This window comes from Myodes glareolus, chromosome 18, assembly GCF_982192425.1.
Source record: "Myodes glareolus chromosome 18, mMyoGla1.1, whole genome shotgun sequence".
Taxonomy (NCBI): Eukaryota; Metazoa; Chordata; class Mammalia; order Rodentia; family Cricetidae; genus Myodes; species Myodes glareolus.
In genome coordinates this window covers 14,790,783-14,806,849 of record NC_142043.1, presented here as the reverse complement: position 1 = coordinate 14,806,849, position 16,067 = coordinate 14,790,783, and the positions used below count along the sequence as shown (strand labels likewise).

General features: G+C 46.4%; 1 protein-coding gene across 4 annotated transcripts in view; it reads left to right on the top strand.

Moving 5' to 3' along the window:
* The window catches only part of Adgrf5 (adhesion G protein-coupled receptor F5), a 97,572-nt gene that overhangs the window by 48,418 nt on the left and 33,087 nt on the right, over positions 1-16,067 (top strand). For all 4 annotated transcript variants that reach the window (XM_048442725.3, XM_048442724.3, XM_085679390.2 and 1 more), the window contains 6 exons: positions 1,943-1,997; positions 11,325-11,495; positions 13,260-13,436; positions 13,563-13,672; positions 14,535-14,593; positions 15,177-15,322. In XM_048442725.3, coding sequence (XP_048298682.2) covers positions 1,943-1,997; positions 11,325-11,495; positions 13,260-13,436; positions 13,563-13,672; positions 14,535-14,593; positions 15,177-15,322 — 718 coding nt within the window. The remainder of the gene's footprint in view (positions 1-1,942; positions 1,998-11,324; positions 11,496-13,259; positions 13,437-13,562; positions 13,673-14,534; positions 14,594-15,176; positions 15,323-16,067) is intronic.

The window sequence follows — 16,067 nt, the reverse complement described above, 5'->3', positions numbered from 1 at the left end:
AGTCACAGCACCCTTGATTGTCCTGCTGTGGAGTGTGCGATGCATCTTAGGAATTTTGTTAGAGTTGAGCAACAGCAAGCCAACTAGACAGTCACAGCAGGTCACCCAGTCGATGCGGACATGCTTAACATTGTATGGTGTTCAAAGGTGTGTGGTGTTCATGGGAAAGGATGCCTCCCTATGTGTAGGGACCATCTGGGAAAACATCAAAGAAATGAAGGTTCTTCCCTGAGCCTAAGGGGGAGCTTGCTTTGTGTGGTATCCCAGGAGTCTCCCTGAAGACAGGAAGCAATGGGAAAGAAAAAAGCCATGTTAGGTCAAGGCAAGGGGAAAGCTAGGTTACTCGCTACTGAGTGGGAACTGATCCCATCCACAAAACGGACTATTCACCATGGATGGGTGGTGGAAAGCGTGGACTTGAGAAGAACCAAGGTAGTACTGTACAGACAGGCGAGAAGTATCCCAAAGCAGTGTGGCATCTGATTCTAGACAGTGCTTACGTGCTACCGAAGCTTTCTCTTCTATATGCATAGCAACCATTTGATCTTTGCAATGACCTACATTTATCCCCATGGTCTTGATACAAGAGAGCCATAGAGGTTCAATAACTTGTTTGAAGGCCACATCGCTATCTGATGGTGGAACTCAGACTGGAGCTTAGCATCAGTGGAGTGCTTGTTTGGGGGGAGGGGCATGTGCATGAGTGTGTGCATGGGACTGTGTGTGTGGAGTTCAGAGGAGGATGCTTGGTGCCCTGCTCAGTCACTCTCTGTCTTACTCCCCTGAGAGAGGAGCTCTCGCTGAACTTCTCGATGAAAAGCTAGGCTGGAAGCCAGCAGATCCCAGCTCTCCTCCTCTCTCTGCTCCCCTCTCTACTGGGGTTGGAAGTGTGTGAGGTCATGCCCAACTTATTACTGGGGTTCTGGCGATTGAACTCAGGTCCTCATGTTTGCACACTTGAATGCTTGGATGTTTGCACACTTGCGCAGCAAGCTCTTCTGTCCTCTGTGCTGGTGTGTTTCCAAACGCCACTTGGAGAGGAACTGGTTTATTTCATCTTTCAGCGTACAGTCCACCATCCAGAAAAGCCAAGGCAGAAACTTCAAGTCGAAACTGAAGCCAGGAGGGACACCGCTTCCTGCCTTGTTCCCTCTGCTGCCTTTCTTATATAGCACAGACTGACTGCCCAGGAATGGTCCCACCCATAGTGGGCTCAGACCTCCTACATCATGGCCATAGGCCTTAACTGATGGAGGAAAACCAAGAGCGGTCCCTGTCCAAGTCTTTGCGTTTAACCACTGTACATCATAATAACTCAGGTTTGCTTAGAACTCACCTCATACCATTTTGGAGTTCTCTTAAGCCTTGTAACGGTCCTATGATATTAACACTGTCCTTATTCCCATTTCACAGAAAAGGAAAGTGAGGCCCACTGAGTATCAGTAGCTTCCTTACAGCAGCAGAGCTAGAAAGAGGCCTAGGCACATATGCACACGGTCTGACCACAGAAGCCATCTGGAGTCTAGAAGGACGGGGCCTCGGAGGGAACTGTCATGTCTAAGTAGGCAGTGGTTAAGCAGCCTGAACAGCAGTAGAAATACTGCAGCCATCCAAGAGGAATGCTGGGAAAAGGTAGGGAGGTGGACTCATGTTACAGACCACTGGCCCAATTCAGGGCTCATGTCTCAGGTAGAGAGCACAGATCAGAGGAGTCTGGTGTCTGTTTCCAGACAGGGCTCGTAGACCAGAGGTGCCAACAGGCTCAGAAGCGGTGAGTTCTTCTGATGCTGGATCTAGGGTCTGGTGTATACAAACACCCTCCTGTGTGCCTTCCCCAGATCTTCACCTGTGCTCAGGTGTGATGGTGAGAGGCCTGTGAGTGGGAAGCCAAGGGGAGAGAGTTCCCCAGTATCCACTAACATCTTTCCAATTGTTCTTCCAGATTCTCCACGAACATGACCTAGCCGGGGAAGAGCCAGCGAGGCAGAAACGAGCAGGTTTGTGCACTTCTTGCATGGAGTCCTTAATAAACCAACCAAATGGCATTTGCTGTAGCTCTACAATTGATCCTCCCAGTCTCTCATACAGGGTATGGGCCTGATGTCACCAGGCAAACATGCTATCTCCATCCCTTTTGTTATGTGTTTGTTTGTTTGTTTAATGCATGTATGCATGCGTGTGTATGTGTAGGTTAGAGGTGCCAGCCATCAGGAGCCAACCACCTTGTTTGCTGAGACAGCATTTCTTACTGGTCGGGAAGCACTCCCCCTCCCCGCCTCCAGCAGGCTAGGCTGGATGGCCAGCCAGAGTCCCAGAGATCTACCTGATTTTCCCTCTAGAGCATTAGGACAGCAGTGTGTGATAGCACCATGTCCAGGTTTGTAAACGTGGGTCCCGGGGATGGAACTCAGGTCCTAATGCTTACGCTAAGGGAAGTACTTCACCAATGGAGTAATTTCTCCAACTGTTTTAGTCAGAGTTCTATCGCTGTGAAGAGACACCATGACCATGGCAACTCTTATAAAGGAAAAGGTTTAACTGGGGCTGTCTTACATTTTAGAGGTTTACTCCATTGTCATCATGGCGAGAAGCATGGTGTCCCACAGGCAGACCAGATGCTTGAGAATATCTGAACATTCTATGTCCAGATCCGCAGGCAGCATGCAGAAAGAGACACGGGGCCTGGCTTAAGCGTCTGACAACTCAAAGCCCACCCCCAGTGACAGACTTGCTCCCACAAAGCCACACCTCTTAATGGTGCCATTCTCTGTAGGCCTTTGGGGGCCATTTTTATTCAAACCTCCACACCAACGTTTGTGTGTATTTGTTTGTTGTTTATAAAGAGATTCTTGCTAAATTGCCCATGCTGGTCTTGAACTTGGGATCCTCCTGCCTCAACCTTCTAAGTGGCTGGGATTCCGGGTCTCCAAATTAGACTATGGGGCAGCTTTTTTAAAACCTTGTGTTCTTCATGATTCAGTCTCCCAGGAGCTCATGGGAACAGTCCTTTTCGTTTGCTAAAAGTAACTGTGAGGAACGCCATTTTCAACTTTATCAAACCATGTTAAGTGGCCACAGAGATGCCTTGCCACCCTTTCTTCCCATCCCCACCTTCTCAGCCTCCAGTTGCCCCCCAGTGCCACCTCCCTCCACAGCTCCATCCTCACCTTGTTTTAAACCCACCTGCCCCCTTCCCTCCCTTTGTCTGTCTTTCCCTTTCCTCTCGTCCATCTCTCCCTCTCGCTCTCTCCTTCCTTTCCCTTCCAGTTTATCCTTCACTTCATTCTCCCAATGGACTCTGATGTCCCCTCTGCTTCCTCCCCTGAAGCCAGCCTGTCGCTGCTGTGTTTGTAAACAAGCACAATGCCTCCCTCATCCCCTCAACCCTGTGGACTCCCCTGGGACAGGCACTGAGTCAGAGATGTGTCCATTTGTACTATAGAAGACTTTCATGGTTCACAATGGAGCCAGGTGTGGAGGAGTCCCAGCTCTGGGTTTCTACCAAGGTCCCCCAAGAGCAGCTGGTCTCCCGGCTCTCCTGAGCCTGGCTGTCTATCACTCCTGTGAGCCACATAAGGAGGTAGTTCCGGGGCAGGAAATACTCGCACATCTAGGGATTTGAACATTCCAAAATTTTTCCAGTCATGTTTTCACTCAAAACAATCGTGACAATGATAAGTCACCATGAACACATGTTTTCCGTTTATTATCCATGGTGCCCTGTGTTCTCGGGCCCCTAGCATCAATGGGAGTGTGAAAGAATCAACCCATCCTCCGCAGATGATAGATTTGCCCTGGTACTTTTACAGAACCACCAAAGTAAGAAATAATCATAGAAAGTTCAGGTGCTGGGGCCTCGACGGTAGAACTGTAAGTTGCGATGAGAATGGGAGTCTCCAGCTAAGTGAAAGAAGCAGGCGGGGGAAGCTTTACAAACAGCCGTACCCCGGGCTGCCTGAGCCTGGCCTGCTGTGCTCTTCAAGGGAGGAGTTCGGGTGGGCGTTGGATTGTCAGGACGGAAAACCTGCTCTGCTACATGTGTGCCTCCCTTGCTGAGGCCATGATAGCAGAAGGTATGAAGGTTCTAGAGGGAATAAACTTGGCCATGAAGTTTTCATCTGCATCACTGGACCACATCTTTAACACTTTGCATAAATATCATCTTTCATACACACACACACACCATATATATATATATACCATATATAATATATATACACCACATATATCATTTATATACCATATATATAATATATATACCATATATATTTCACATTCATGCCTCACTCCTCAATATCCATCATTAATGGATGAATCAATGTTTATATTTATTCTCAGGACATTACAAATGTCTACATATGTGACAAGTCAGATGCCCAGGCTCATTGTCCTCCTGAAATGTGTATTTGTGTGTATGTACACGTATGCCTACATATCATACATCACATGCATGTATCCATCATATACTTTATACATGGATCAGAGTTATTATATTTCAGGGCTTCAAGATGATTGAAGAACTTGTAAGACGTGGAGCTAACGAGACAGCTCAGTTGGTAAAGTTTTGCCACACAAGCATGTGACCTGAGTTGGATCCCCAGCATCCATATAGAAAGCCAGGTTGACTGGGGCCCACTTGTAATCCCAGCACGGGAGAATCCATGGGATTCACCAGCCTGCCAGCCTATCTGGGTAAATCCCAGGTCCCTGAAAGAGACACTTTCTCCAAAAACAAAGTGGACAGAATCCCAAGAAATCCAAGGCTGACCTCTGGCTTCTATATGTACACACATACATGCATGAACATGCCCATATACATACTCATACATGCATGAACATACACATAAACATGCTCACATATACACTCTTACACATACATACATGTATGAACATACTCACACACACACACATACATACATAAACACACATGCACACAGAATCCTCTATTTGAAGGGACATGATGTACCCCCAGCACAGAAAGGACGCTCAGTTGGCACCAGTCCCAGAGGATGGCCCGAAGGCATGAGTGTGATGCCATGACACACTAGCTGGCATTTCAGGAAAACGCTTTCCATGCAATTGTTGAGGAGTCTGCACAAACCCCAAGAACAAAGGCAAGAATATGGTTGGAGCTCCTTGAGAGAGCAAAGTGTGGTTTAAGAGAGAAAGAGGGGCAAGGATGGGAGAAAACACACAAGATTGTGTCACTATCACATCAGGAAGTAGGGTCCAGGACAGCTGGCATCAAGAAATGACGGAGGAAAACTGCCGAAAAGGATAATGATCCAGGTGGTCTTTGCTGAGCTACCTAGATAAAGCAGTCAGCTGACTGGTGGGAACTGGAAGGGCAGGGAGAGAGGAACCTGCGTGTGTGGAGCTCCTGGGCATGGTAGCATCCTCAAGCCTTCCATCCCGAGTGAAGCCCTTACTGGAGTGGGCAGGTCTCCTGACTTTGTATAGCCGTGACAGGTTGGTTGCATGGGCCCTTTGTGACCTGGGATCAGAACATAGTGTGCACTTCTAAGTCTGTTTCACAGAGCCTGGGGCTCAGAGCTGCACTCTGGGATAATGTGCTGTGTGATCTGTAAATAGCTTGGTGATGGGGTGAGAAGAAGGGCTGGGTTCTCTCTGCCTGATGTGGGGGCTGATGTAGGGCTCGGTTCAGTGTTTGACTCAGCATTGACTATCAATTGTGTTCTGACTTTGGTTTTCTTGTTTTTGTTTTCTTTTTAAAGTTCTGATTTTTTTTTGACCATTTAAAGTGTTAGATATGGTCAAATAAAGGTGAATTTTATTTTTACTACTGATACACATCATTATGTGTGTGTGCGCGCGTGTGTGTGCATGCATGCGTGTGTGTGCGTGCATGCGTGCGTGTGTGTATGTGTGCGTGCGTGCGTGCATGTGTGTGTGAGTGTGTGTATGTGTGTGTGCGCGTGTGCGTGCGTGCGTGTGTGTGTGTGTGTGTGTGTGTGTGTGAAATCATCAGCAGTGAAGAACCACTGCCCCACCACACAAGCTGCCTTCTCCTGGATGAGGCTGGCAGGTGTCCTTTTGCAGGCAGGAGATTCATTCATGCATCTACTTAAGTGCTGTTGCTGAGAAGCCTTAGTTCCCATCAGTTGCTAGGCAAAAATAGTATTGTTTGCTTAAACAGATGCGATTAAGACCCAGCACTGCTTGTGGCAGTTGGTGGCCAACTTTCCAGAAATGTCTCTTTCAGATAAGTGCTTCGAGGCTGGCAGTGACTTGTGGGAAAGGAGAGGGGAAATCCTGGTTAGTTAGTGTCTCCCGGGCCAGCGGATGGGCATCGTCTGACACCAGTGACACCTGGAATGTGTTACCTTCCACTCAGGGCAGTGTGAGCCAGAAAAATGCAGACAAACAACACAAAGGGTGAAGGATATGGAGACAAAGAAAATATAGGGAGCTGTCAGGAGGCAGCTGGTTCAGATGACAGAGGAGGGTGAGGGTCATCAAAGATACACACACGGAAGGATGGGGGCTGTGGTCTGGCCCCTCCAAGTACCCTGTAGCCAAGGGCATGACAAAGAATGTCCCTTTCCCAGGCTCCTAGGTCTTCGGGTTCATGAGGGGACAGAAAGGCAGAGTTTGGCCTTTTTTTGTTCTGTTTAAAATTGTTTTAGATTTATTTGTTTTATTTTTACGATCCTAAGTGTTTTTCCTTCATGCATGTGCACCTCACATGTCTACTGGAGCCTGCAGAGGTCACAGGAGAGCATGAGATGCCTGGAACCGTAGTTACACATGGGTGTGAGCCATCATGTGGGTGCCGGGATCCAAACCCAGGTCCTTGGCAGGGGCAGCGAATGCTCCTAAGCCCTGAGTCATCTCCAGACCCTTGAGTTTGACATTCCTAACCCAAGGCATTCCATCTGCCTGAGGGAAACAAGAGGATATCATACTGATGCCTGGGCTGCTAGGTGAGTTGTCTTATTTGCCCAGGCTCCTGGAGCCTGCATGCCATCCTCAGATCCGTGGAGAAAGGAATGGCCTGAGTGGGAGTCTTATGTTCGTCTAGGAAGCCCACAGGGCTGCAGCTCACTCAGAGCAGCCGTGGCCGTTTGCTCTTCCCAGAGCAATGTTCTTCTGATGACTTTCTCGTGCCTCTTTCTGCTCAGTCAAGTCTCTACTCCATGCGTGGAGCTTTGAGAATAGGTCTTTTCTAGCTGTCCTTCATCATCATCTTCTTCATCACCACCACCACCATCATCATCACCACCACCACTATCATCATCACCACCACCATCATCATCATCCTATTACCTCTGCCTCCTTCTTCTACCTCATGCAGAACAGTCTGACATTAAGATACAAACTGATCTGCTGAGGAGGGCATGGAGGACAGGACTTTGCTTCTTCTTTTTTTTATTTTATTGATTTTTATTGAACTCTACATTTTTCTCTGCTCCCCTCCCTTCCTCTCCCCTTTCCCCTTCAACCCTCTCCCACGGTCCCCATGCTCCCAATTTACTCAGGAGATCTTGCTGGCTCCTATCACAGTGCTGGGAAGCAGGTACCCAGTGAAGGGCAAAGCTGCAGGAAAATCAGTAAATCGAGGAACAGACACATAACGTCTGCAAGGCTGATAGTCAAAAGCCGTTGTTCTGAGTTTGGATTTCTAAGACATTTATGGTGCTGACAGACTTGGAGAAAGTTTTCAAGACTGGCTCATTTACTATTAATAAGTTTGTTTTTGAACTTGACTTAAAAACAAGTAAGAATATTGATTTATTACAAGTCTGTGTTTAATAACAATCTATTTTATAGTACTTTATGGCTTTGTGAATGATTGCTTTTCTTATCTTCTATTAGAGTTGTAGCAGGGTGTGATTAAATGTGAGAAAATGGACTTTGGAGTCAGCAAACTGTCCTTTTTAATCTTAGCTCAGATATGACTCAGGTTTGCCACACAGAGCAGTGGAGGTAAGCATGGCGCTGTCACGGCCCTTTACCCTGCCAGACAAGAGCAAATGGCCACTGCCGTTGTTACTATACTGCCTGTCTCCTCCTTCAGCTGCTATCACTGAATGGTGGGAGGAAGCCCGTGTCAGCTCTATTGAGGTAAAGGAGGGGGTTGGAGAGCTAGCTCAGCAGTTAGTAATGCTTGTTGATCTGCAGGAAGACCTCAGATCCATTCCCAGCACCCACATTACACAGCTCACAACTGCCTGAAATTCCTGCCCTGCAGGATCTGACTCCCATTTCCGATCTCCAAGGGCCCTGCATGTCCTTGGCATACCCAGGTTTAAGTAGATAGAAATAAGACGTAAAAATGCAAGAGGCTAAACGAAGTTAGCAAGGAGGTGCCTATTTGCCATCAGGAGCAACAGCGGATGACTGAACATAAAAACAAAACAACCCCAAAGCGAGTCTGTGAAAGTCAATTCTCCACGGCCATTGTCCTGGTTTCATCCTTTGGTTTAGAGTGTCCGAGCTCCAGCCCCCGGCACATCAGATCCCCAAAAGAAGAAGAATAGTGCTGATAGCCAGGCCTGCCTCTCTATCTAAAGAGTATGGTTTGCTTCACCCTGGTACGTAACCCCTTAGATGTGAGTCACTCTCAATCAAGGTCAGGAGTGGGTGACGGGAAAGCCTGGAGCTTACCCAATTGTAGTGGCGTGTCTGAGGCATCTTTAGGGAATTGACTTCTCAAAAAGAAACATTTCCAGCTAGGCCTAATGGCACACGCTGGAAATCCCAACACTTAGGAGGCCAGGGTAGAGGAAAAAGGAACATGAATTAGAGGCTAACCTAAGCTACGCAGTAAACTCCAGGCAAGCCTGGGCTTACAGCAAAACCACTTGAAAAAGAGGGGGAGGAGGAGGTGGAACTGTAGATTCCTGGTCCCCACCAGTCTCAAGGGAAGGGTGATGCAGAAGTCACCTAAGGGTGACTCTAAAGCTCCCTGGGCTTTGGAGAACACGGCAGGTGGACGGGAGAAGAGGACCGTAGCGGCTAGTACTAACAGCTGCGCGAATCCCAAAGGCTGACTCTCACTAAGTCTCAGGTCCTTTACTCCCAGGGCTTTGTGCCTTCGGTTCAGTCTTGTGAAAATCTAGACAGAACTGCCTTAGCTCTAACCAGGAGCGCTGTTCTTCATGGGTAGCTATTGCTTTGTGGGCCCACACTTGTTCTGCCATGGTGTCTGGAAGGGGCACAGGAAGGAGCACCCTCAGGTAGTTATCGGTGTCAGGGTGGGATAGAGTCACACAAGCAGCAAAGTCGATGATAGAGGATCATTGTTGACCCCATCCATCCAGAGCAGCTGCTGTCCAGGAAATCCTGTTTGCATTCCTGGGAGGACCCTGAGCTAGTGAATTTACCAGAGGGAATAAACATGGTCATATGACTTTTCAGGAAAAAGAATGTTCTGGAAGGCAGATGTAAACACTGTGCAGCTGCCCTCGTGGAAATGTTCCTCGTGGGCAAGATGGTGTCTGGAGTTAGAGTCATACGAGTTAAGAGAAGCTGCTCCTCCAGGAAGCTTATTTCATCACAGAACATTCGAGAATCAAAAACCAACCAACCAAACAAAAAACCCAGAAAACTTGAGACAGTATTACTATGTCATGATATACAAGACTAGATAATATAAGATTTTACAAGTAACTTTTAAATTTTAGTTTTTAAATGTTTAGTTTAGTTTAGATTTTGAGGCAAGGTCTCACAAATCCCAGATGAACCTCAAACTCACTGTGTATTTGAAGGTGGTATTGAACTCATGATCCTCCTGCCTCCACTGCCCAGGCAGCAGAATGACAATCTCATATCACCACAGCCAACATAAACCTCATCTGATTCTGCTTGTAAAAGGAGGAAATACGCCATTAAATGCGTCCCTAAAACACCTGCAGCGCAGTTCTTTAAAGGAATAATGATTTCATTACATTAGTGGTGCCCAAAGAAAATAATTTCCAGCAAGGCTGTATCCTAAGACCAGTGGATTTTATTCCTCCAAAGAAACATCCATTCTAGCTTCCAGGAATAGGCATTTAACCACTGGAGATTTCGTTTTCTACTCTGAACTTTCTCAGTGTTTCGCAGCAATGGTCCTCGGGGTGGTTGAAATAAACTTTCTGATTTCACAGGAAAGCAATTGTCTTTAGGAAGAAGACACAGACTTCATGTTAAAATACAGATCATGTTATATGATTTCATTTACATTTTAAAGAATGGTTTTAAAGTATTCATTCATTTCTTTACCTATTTAAAATATTCTCCATACCTCTCTGTGCAAAGAAATCTTATCCTTCAAACTTTTTCGGGAGGTAGTGGCTGAGCCCTTCAGCCGCGGGCGTGTATTCCAACAGGCTAGAGCAATAGTCAGTCCAGTGGAGCGAACATACGACTTGACGTTGGGGCCAGGTTTAGTAAGAAGTGATCGGGCACATGTTTGTCATATAGCGAGCTCCAGGACAGGTGAGTGAGGTCACCAGAAGGGAAGGAATCAGTTTCTGTCCCAGAAGCTTACAATTGGTGGTCAGGATATGGTGTGGCTTTGGAACCTGGAGAAGAACCATTCAAAGGTTAGATAACATATCTGTAGCCTGCTGGGGTGTGTGTGTGTGTGTGTGTGTGTGTGTGTGTGTGTGTGTTTGGAGCACATTTATTTGGAGAACCGGCATTTGCCCACCTGGAGACAATCTGAAAAAACAACGAAGACCTGGGAATCTTTTGCATGTCATTTTTCAAGTCACCAAACCTTTGCCGACTGCCATTCAAGTTCGGGATCCTGGGGATGTGAAGCAACAATAAAGAACCCACTGTGTGCCTGTGTACAAGCTAAGGCCAAAGAAACTTAACAGGGAGGGGCAATGCTAGAAGTTTTTCAAGCATGTGTGCATCCCTGTTCAGCAGTTAGAGCGTGTGCAAACTAACTACACAATGTTATAAAGTCCACAACTCATTCCTGCGGGTGGAGATCACAACTCTGACTCACTACACAGGTGTGTTGCACAGGTGTGAGAGCCTTCCTTCCAGGCCGCTACTACTAGTCTTGCCCCAGGCATATTTTACTCTCCACGCGTGGCCTTTGACCTTGGACTTCAAAGTTGAGGGTAGTGGTTGGGAATGAGTAACGTGGCCTTTGACCTTGGACTTCAAAGTTGAGGGTAGTGGTTGGGAATGAGTAATGTAGACAAAGTTTTCATTTTCTCTCAAAGTATCCATTAGTAATTCTAATGGGCTGATGTGCCCACTATCTACAAGAATGTGCCACTAGCTTTCCTTGCTGTGGTGTCCACAGGATCTTTCTCCTGCCTCCACGAACGCTCATATTCTTCGTGAAACTATCGTTTCAGTTGCAGTGGGTGGTCCCGCGGAGGAAGAATACACCGTAGATGTTGAGATCAGTTTTGAAAACATCTCCTTCCTGGAGTCCGTCAAGGCTCACTTGAACAGCCTCAGTTTTCCAATTCAAGGAAACGGCACAGACCCAGCCACGGACATCATGAGCATAGCAATGACAACAGGTGAGCCAGACACACACTGCTTGAGGGTGGATGGCTGGGCATATTGTGAGAAAGGCAGACTGCTGTCCTCTGAGTCAGATTAAAACATGGGAGCCAAGTGTAATGACTGTGTGACTTTAGGACCCCCTACCTCCCAGAATAAACTTGCTAGCAGTAAATTTCCCAGCCAGTCGTCACCTTATTTTGAATGATGACCAGAGATTTCCTTGGTGGTTATGATAAAGTGACGCCCCCCCCCCCAAGGTATGGACAGACCCTTCCGGACAAACTACTGGATCCTTTCCCTCTGAACAATGTGTGGGTGCAGCGAGGAGGGTCTCAGTACATTAAAAGTAGTGACTTCTTTTCTTTGGGGTATCATAGGTCAGGAAATAGGAGCTAGGCACATACCTGAATCAGAAGCAAGACCTTAAGCAAAATTCTCCCAAGTCATGATTTGACTTTGTGTTTGAGGACTCCCTACTGAATTGAAACTGTTTCTCATTTGTCTCAGAGGACCATCCCCAAAGAACCAGTGTCCCATAGATGAGGCTGCCCTGTGTCCTATAATAGTTCTGTTCTTTGGAAAGCACCGTTGTAACTTGGTACCCATTTAGTGACTTTTCTCTGAGTAACATCCCATGGGCACCCGTCTCCAGAGCGTCTTCCAAAGAATCTCTTTGTTCCTACTTTAGACCCTGATTTAAAGGTCTCCGTTTTCAGAGGTATTTTTCCCTTCCTTTTTTAGTGTCTCCAGTGAGATCGGAGTCCATTTGAGTTGTTCTTTTGATGTGAAATGTAAAGGCCATTGATTTGCATTCTGCATTTAGTGTTTATTTCAGTGTAACAGATTGCTTTTAGCACTATAGAACAACACACACACACTATCTTGAAGTTTCTGAGGGTCTGACATCTTGGAGTAGGAGCCGGGGTGGGTGATTCTAGCATAGGAACTCTGATCTGAAGGCCCTGCTGGGCTGGAAAATCCACTTTCTCGTTCAGCGGGTGAGTTTTGGCTAACTATAGTTCCCAAGTAACTACTGTTTAGAGATCTTAATTCTTTACCATATGGTCTCTTCCTGACAGATCTTGGCACCATGCAGCTAACTTCTCCGGAGAAAAAGACAGAGAGGGAAGGAGAAGGAGTGGGGAGAGAAAGAACATGCTAAATGATACTATCACTTTTACTGTGTTCTATAAGTGGGTGCCATAAAAGGCTGTGAATTCCTAGAGGCAGAGATGCTCAAAGGTCATCTTGGAAGCTGGCTGCTTCTTCCTCTGTATCAGTGATTCTTAACCTTCCTAACGCTGCGACCCTTTAATACAGTTCCTTATATTGTAGTGACCCCCAACCATCAAATTATTTTTGTTGCTATTTCATAACTATAATTTTGATACTGTTATGATTTATAATGTATTTTTTTAAAAAAAAATAAAATTTGGAGCTAGAGGTTTGAGTAAGTGGTCATGACCCACAGGTTGAGAACCACTGCTCTTCAGTGAGAGATCCACTCACCATAGACACCTAGTGGCCGTGTAATATAAAACATGTCTCTCCAAAAATAAATTTCGCTAATATGAAGGCACTCAAGCATCACCTTTCAGATGACCTCACCTAATGGTTTCGTGATGCATATATGCCTTCTTGAATCTCACGAGATTCTATTGAACTCTCCAGAAGGTCAATGTGGAACTGAGCTAAGATTTCCTGCAAGTATAGACAGTTGCAATCTACAAATGTGAGGGCGGTGACTGTCTTGTCTCTCCTCTTTTGGTTGACGGCAGTCTGCACACCTGCTGGAAATGACCTCTTGTGCTCCTGCGAGAAAGGCTATGTGTGGCCCCGGGAAAAGTGTCTCCACAGTCTAACTTGTCAAGAGCATGAAGGTGCCCTGTCAGGCCGCTCCTGCAGTTGTCTGAAAGGACTTCCTCCCCAGGGACCTTTCTGCCAGCTCTCTGATGGTATGCAATTGTTCTTTAAATACCTGTTAAATGAGTATTCAACTTTACCTCAAGCAAATGTCTCTTTGTATTGTCTGTATTCAAACACCAATGAGACAGTTACATTTTGCCCTGTTGTTTTTTCAGCATATATTACCTTAAAAATCAAAGTCAGACTGAACATAGGATTTCAAGAAGACCTCAAGAATTCGTCCTCTGCCCTCTATAGGTCCTACAAGACCGACCTGGAAAGAGCGGTAGGTCTGAGCTGCTGGAGTCGTTTACCCAAGGAGGTGTTTAGGTGGAGCAAGAGAAGCCCGTTCCGGGGGACAGGGTGCTTACATGTGTGTAATCTAAGTGTAAGTGAAGTTATGCAAACCCACCTGAGAAGGGGCATTGAGAAGTACTCAAATCAAAGAGCATTCAGAGGACAAGACATCACCTTGGCCTATCAGTTGACCCTCTTCCATGAGTAAGAACAATTCAGACAAGGTTTGGTGATATCACTTCACCAAATCAATTCCAAGGCTTGGGAGCCTGGTCCAGGAGAGGTAGGTAGGTAGCTCAGGTCTGTTCTTCAGGCATTCTAGAATTATCTTGTCTTGTATAGCTCAGAACACTCTACCTAGTGGACGGCACTGCCCCCCAAATGGGCAGGGATTTCCGACGTAGATAAGGATCCTCCCTGGGCAGTCCAACACAAGGCTTCAAGCCTGAAGTCCAACTTCGAACTCAGAGAGTTTCCAACTTCTCTACCTCTGGAAGTCAGTAGGCATTCACGCTAGGAGCAGTTTATAGTGACTGAGCTAAAAACAGAGAAATCTTTGCGAGTGGTAACTGTCTCTCAGCTGCAATTGTTCTATCTCTGTCTCTCTCCCCTCACAGCCCCTTTACCTTCTCTCCTGCATTTCTCTGAGCACCTTTTTGTGCACTTAATCTACTGTTTGCTTCTGTAATAACTGATATAAATTATTAGAAATTACTTCAAGTCCCTGACAATACCACCACTAACAAGATACATAAAACAAAGTCGGACCCAGGTTGATAATGAATATGTGTAAACATTGGTATTGTTCACTAGTCTTTGATACATGACCTCTCTCTTGTTTTATTTTCTAGTTCCGGGAGGGTTACAAAACTTTACCAGGATTCAGATCGGTGACTGTGACACACTTCACGTAAGAATGATGTCATTTGTTCATTTTTCTATGAGGGCAGAAACCAATCCACCAGGGAAGAAAATCAAATATCCTAGGGCTATCATTGGGGGGTGCTCGGCAGGAGCCGCTTGATAGAGGTGAGAATACAGTGGCGTCCTTTACAGATGGACCTCCTTAGCAGCAAGAAAACACAAAGGTGTGCTCATTTCATGCATGCAAGCATTTCGCAGACCGAAATACATCCATAGTTCTGAGAGTTGGAAATGTCAAAGCGGAATCATAATGGATAGCAGTGTTAAAGACACTGCTAGGAGATTGTGCTAGGCAGACAGGATTGCAGGGTTTTCTGGTGCGCCTGGAGCCTAGAAACCTTGAGGGTTCAACTCACTGTTCCCATCTGGTCACTTTTCTCATTTGTATTCCTGGTAAATCTTGCCTTGGGCTACCGATTAACATTTGAAGACAGGCTTATTTTAGTGATTCCTTGCAGATAATAGTACTATTGGCTTCTGCTCTTTTGCTTTTCCATGCAAAGAGCCTCAAGGATCTAGACCCTCCTAGCTCAGTCACTGCTTCACTGAACTGAGTGGTCTCTCTGCAGCAAAGGCAGCGTGGTTGTGAACTTCGAGGCCCAGTTTGGATCGCCACCGCTGCCTGGATCAATTCCTAAAGCCAACGAGCAGGTCACACAGAACCTCAACCAGACATACAAACTGGACTACAGCTCCTTCCAAGGAACGCCGAGCAGTAAGTGGAATGTGCTTCATCCTCACACATGTTCATCTGGGGTAGGCATGGTGATGGTTGGTTAGACCCAGGGCAGAGGTTCTCGCGTGGCCGTGTGTGCCGCCACACTCTTCACAACATCAAGGGAGTGGTTGTGTCCACAAATAAGCAGGGAATGAAAGCTCGTACAACGGAACTTTTCTAGGCTGTCAAGAAAGATAAAATTAGCCGGGCGGTGGTGGCGCACGCGTTTAATCCCAGCACTTGGGAGGCAGGGGCAGGAGGATCTCTGTGAGTTCGAGGCCAGCCTGATCTACAAGAGCTAGTTCCAGGACAGGTTCCAAAAGCTACAGAGAAACCCTGTCTCAGAAAAAAAAAGAAAAAAAGAAAAAATTATGAAAATTCCAGGACAATAGATGAGTCTAGAAAATACGAAGCCAGGTGAACCCGACTCAGAAAAACAAAAATTGCATGTCATGTTCCCTCTTCTATGTAGATTTTTAACTGTTACTGTGTGACAGTAGCAAAGGGGAGCTCCCAGGGTGGAAGTGGAGGGTGAAAGGGAGGTTCGGAACAAGAGATGGAACAAAATAAATTATTGCTAAAATGTTGTAACAGACCAGACATGGTGGTGCACACTTTTAATCCCAGCACTCGGGAGGCAGAGGCAGGAGAATCTCTGTGAGTTCAAGGCCAGCCTGATCTACAGAGCAAGTACCAAGACAGTCAGGGTTTCATAGAGAAATCCTGTCTTGAAACAAACAAA